The 2,662-nt window shown below is 71.5% G+C and overlaps 1 protein-coding gene across 1 annotated transcript in view; it reads right to left on the bottom strand.

Annotated features, from left to right (window-relative positions):
- Positions 1-204: 204 nt before the first annotated feature.
- Positions 205-2,662, bottom strand: part of MNEG_13790 (flagellar associated protein) — a gene marked incomplete at both ends in the record, with an annotated part of 5,637 nt that continues 3,179 nt past the window's right edge. Inside the window, 5 exons of the mRNA XM_014037738.1 lie at positions 205-245; positions 570-763; positions 928-1,316; positions 1,584-2,037; positions 2,423-2,594. Coding sequence (XP_013893192.1) covers positions 205-245; positions 570-763; positions 928-1,316; positions 1,584-2,037; positions 2,423-2,594 — 1,250 coding nt within the window. The remainder of the gene's footprint in view (positions 246-569; positions 764-927; positions 1,317-1,583; positions 2,038-2,422; positions 2,595-2,662) is intronic.

Raw genomic sequence — 2,662 nt, forward strand, 5'->3', positions numbered from 1 at the left:
CCCCCGCCCTCGCCACTTTCGCGGCCCTCCGAACCCCGCCGCCGCCGCTGCAGGTGCTCCGCCCCCAGCTGCAGCAGGTTGCGGTGGGTCTCCAGCAGGTGTTGCAGGTGGCCGGCCGCCATGTCCCTAAGGGTGGGGGGCCAGGCGGCGTCCTCCGCGACGGCCAGCAGGCAGGAGGACACGCCGGCGTCGACTTGGTGGCGCTCAACGCTGGCTGCGGGGGTCGGTTGGGGGGCGGTTGGGGTCTGTGGGGGTGCAGTTTGGGTGCAGGTGGCGGGCAAGGAAGGAAGAGCCTTGGCAATGGCGGGGGGGGCCTGGCGGGTGCGAGGTGTCTGAGGCCGTGAAGACGCCCAGGCAAAGGGGTGCTGAGCGATGCCCGGCGGCAGGCCTACGAGCACTCATGAAGAGATAAGGAGAAGCATCAACGGTTGTGCGATCCCCTCCCAAACCACCCGCCTCCCTGCAGGGCCCGCAGCTGCCTGGCAGCTGCTATCCCACCCCAGACCCCTCACAAATGCACAAACTGGCGCCCTCTGCGCTCACAAGACTGGCATCCCCTGCCCGCCCACCAGACTGCACGGCCGCGTTCCAGAGCATCACGACCGACAGCTGCACGCTCTTCCAGGCCAGGGGGATGCGCAGCCGCAGGCTGGTCAGCAGGATGTGCAGCGTGCCCTGCATCAGCGGCGACACGAGCGGCTCGGGGGCGGGCGGCGCCGCGTCCACGGTCCACCAGCGGTGGGCGGCGCCGGCCGACGTGCCCCTGCGGCGGGAATGCCGTGCACGCGGCGGCGGGCGACGGCGTGGGCTCATGCATCCAGCAACATGCCATACATTTGCGGTGCATTCCCGGGAGACATCCCTACCGACATACTCTGTTCCCCATCCCCCTCTGAGCAAATCGGGCAGCAAGCCGGGCCGCCCCACCTTGTATCGCGCCCCGCGGGCGGCGCAGCCGCGTCGTCCGCCCACACGCCCGCCGGCTTGTCGCCCCCGGGGCGCTCCTCGATAACATACAGGCACATGGACGCCGTCAGAAACTCAAACAACTTCAACAGCGGTACATCCGCCGCCCCCAGCGGCGGCGCCGCCGCCGCGGCAGCCTCAGCGCCCCCACCACCCCCGTGCTGCCGCGCGGCGGCGGCGACGACCGCGGTTGCGCCGCTGCCGCCGGCAGCAGCCTTAGCTCTCTGGGTGTGGGGGGAGGCCGGGGACGCGCCGGCGTGCAGCATGCGCGGCAGCCAGGTCTCTCCCACGCGCACGAGGGTGTCGAGGCCCCAGTGGTCGTCCAGGCTTGATCCCAGCTGGCTGTCCAGCTGCCGGTGGGGGAGGGGGTGGAGATCGGGACGCAGCCAGCAGGGCCGGTCGGGGACGGGGAGCGCCGGGAGAGATTTGGAGAGTAAGACAGGCAGCCGTGCGCCGCGCGCCGCGAGGCGTGAGATTTCGGAAGACGAGCGGGTCGCCGAAAAGTTCCGGCCGCAGCAGGCTGTTGGTCGCACGCGACCCCATACACCACGTGTCGCCGGCCGCGCCGCCGACGTCTCTACCCCGGGACCCCGCCCACGCCCCGGGCGCCGACCCACGTTGTTCATGCTGCGCTCGACGGTCTTGTTGATCGACCTGACGCTCTCCAGGGTTTGGGACGTCGGCTCCCCGCCCCGCATCGTGCCTGACAGCTCCCGGATCCGCGCAAGCCCCCTGCTCGTCATCGCGCCGTTCAAGCTGCTGGCATAGCTCACGCGCGCCCCGATCGCGCTGCCGCGCCGCCGGCCGCCGACGCTCATGATGCTGCCATTGCCGCTGGGACGCTGCGCCGCACCACCGGCGCCGACCCCGAGGCTGCCGTTGCCGCTGGGGCGCTGGGGGCTGCCGAGCGCGAGCGCGAGCGGCGGCAGCGGGGGCTTGGAAGCCGAGGGGGCGCGGCGGTCGGCGGCTGGGGAGAGGGGCGGCTGCTTGGGCTCCTCCTCGCCCTCCTCCTCCCCCTCCTCCTCCAGGTGGTCGCCATCCACGCTGACCAGGGAGCTGAATAGCACGCTCCTGAATACAGGTTTTGCAGCGATGAAGGGTTGTTGCAGCGATGAAAGGAACCGTGAAGTTGCAGGGGTGACAGGTGTGTGGCATCGCAGGGTTTTAAGAGTGACGTGATTGCAGGAGTGAAGTGTTTAGAGGGGCAGCCAATCTTGGCGTCGAGCAGAGAGCGTTTGAAGCCACGCGGCATCAGGGCTCGAGCAGGTAGAGAGGGAAGTTCACAGTGGCAGCGGACTGCCGTGCCCTCCGCCTGCACGCGCGCACGGCCTGATCAAATCCCCGCCAACCACGAGCAGGCCCGTGCCGTGTCCCGCCCCTCTCCCATCCACGACGCGACCTCCGCCGCATGCGACCCCCGTCCCGGCCTGGCCCGGCCTGGCCCGGCCCCACCCACCTTCTTTTGTGCTCCACGACGGCCAGCTTGTCATCAAGCGTGTCCGCCGCCGCCGCCAGCGCCCCGTAGCTCACCTCCCGCCCCAGCAGCGACCCCGCGCGCCCGCTCAGCGCCAGGCTGCTGCTGCTCACGCAGCCCTCCAGCCCGCCGCCGCCGCCGGCGCCGCGCGCGCCTGCGGCCGGCCCGGGCGCGGCGCCCCCGAAGCCGGTGGCGCTGCCCTCCGCGCCCGGCGACGGCGGG

Source organism: Monoraphidium neglectum (genome assembly GCF_000611645.1).
Source record: "Monoraphidium neglectum strain SAG 48.87 unplaced genomic scaffold scaffold04053, whole genome shotgun sequence".
Lineage (NCBI taxonomy): Eukaryota > Viridiplantae > Chlorophyta > Chlorophyceae > Sphaeropleales > Selenastraceae > Monoraphidium > Monoraphidium neglectum.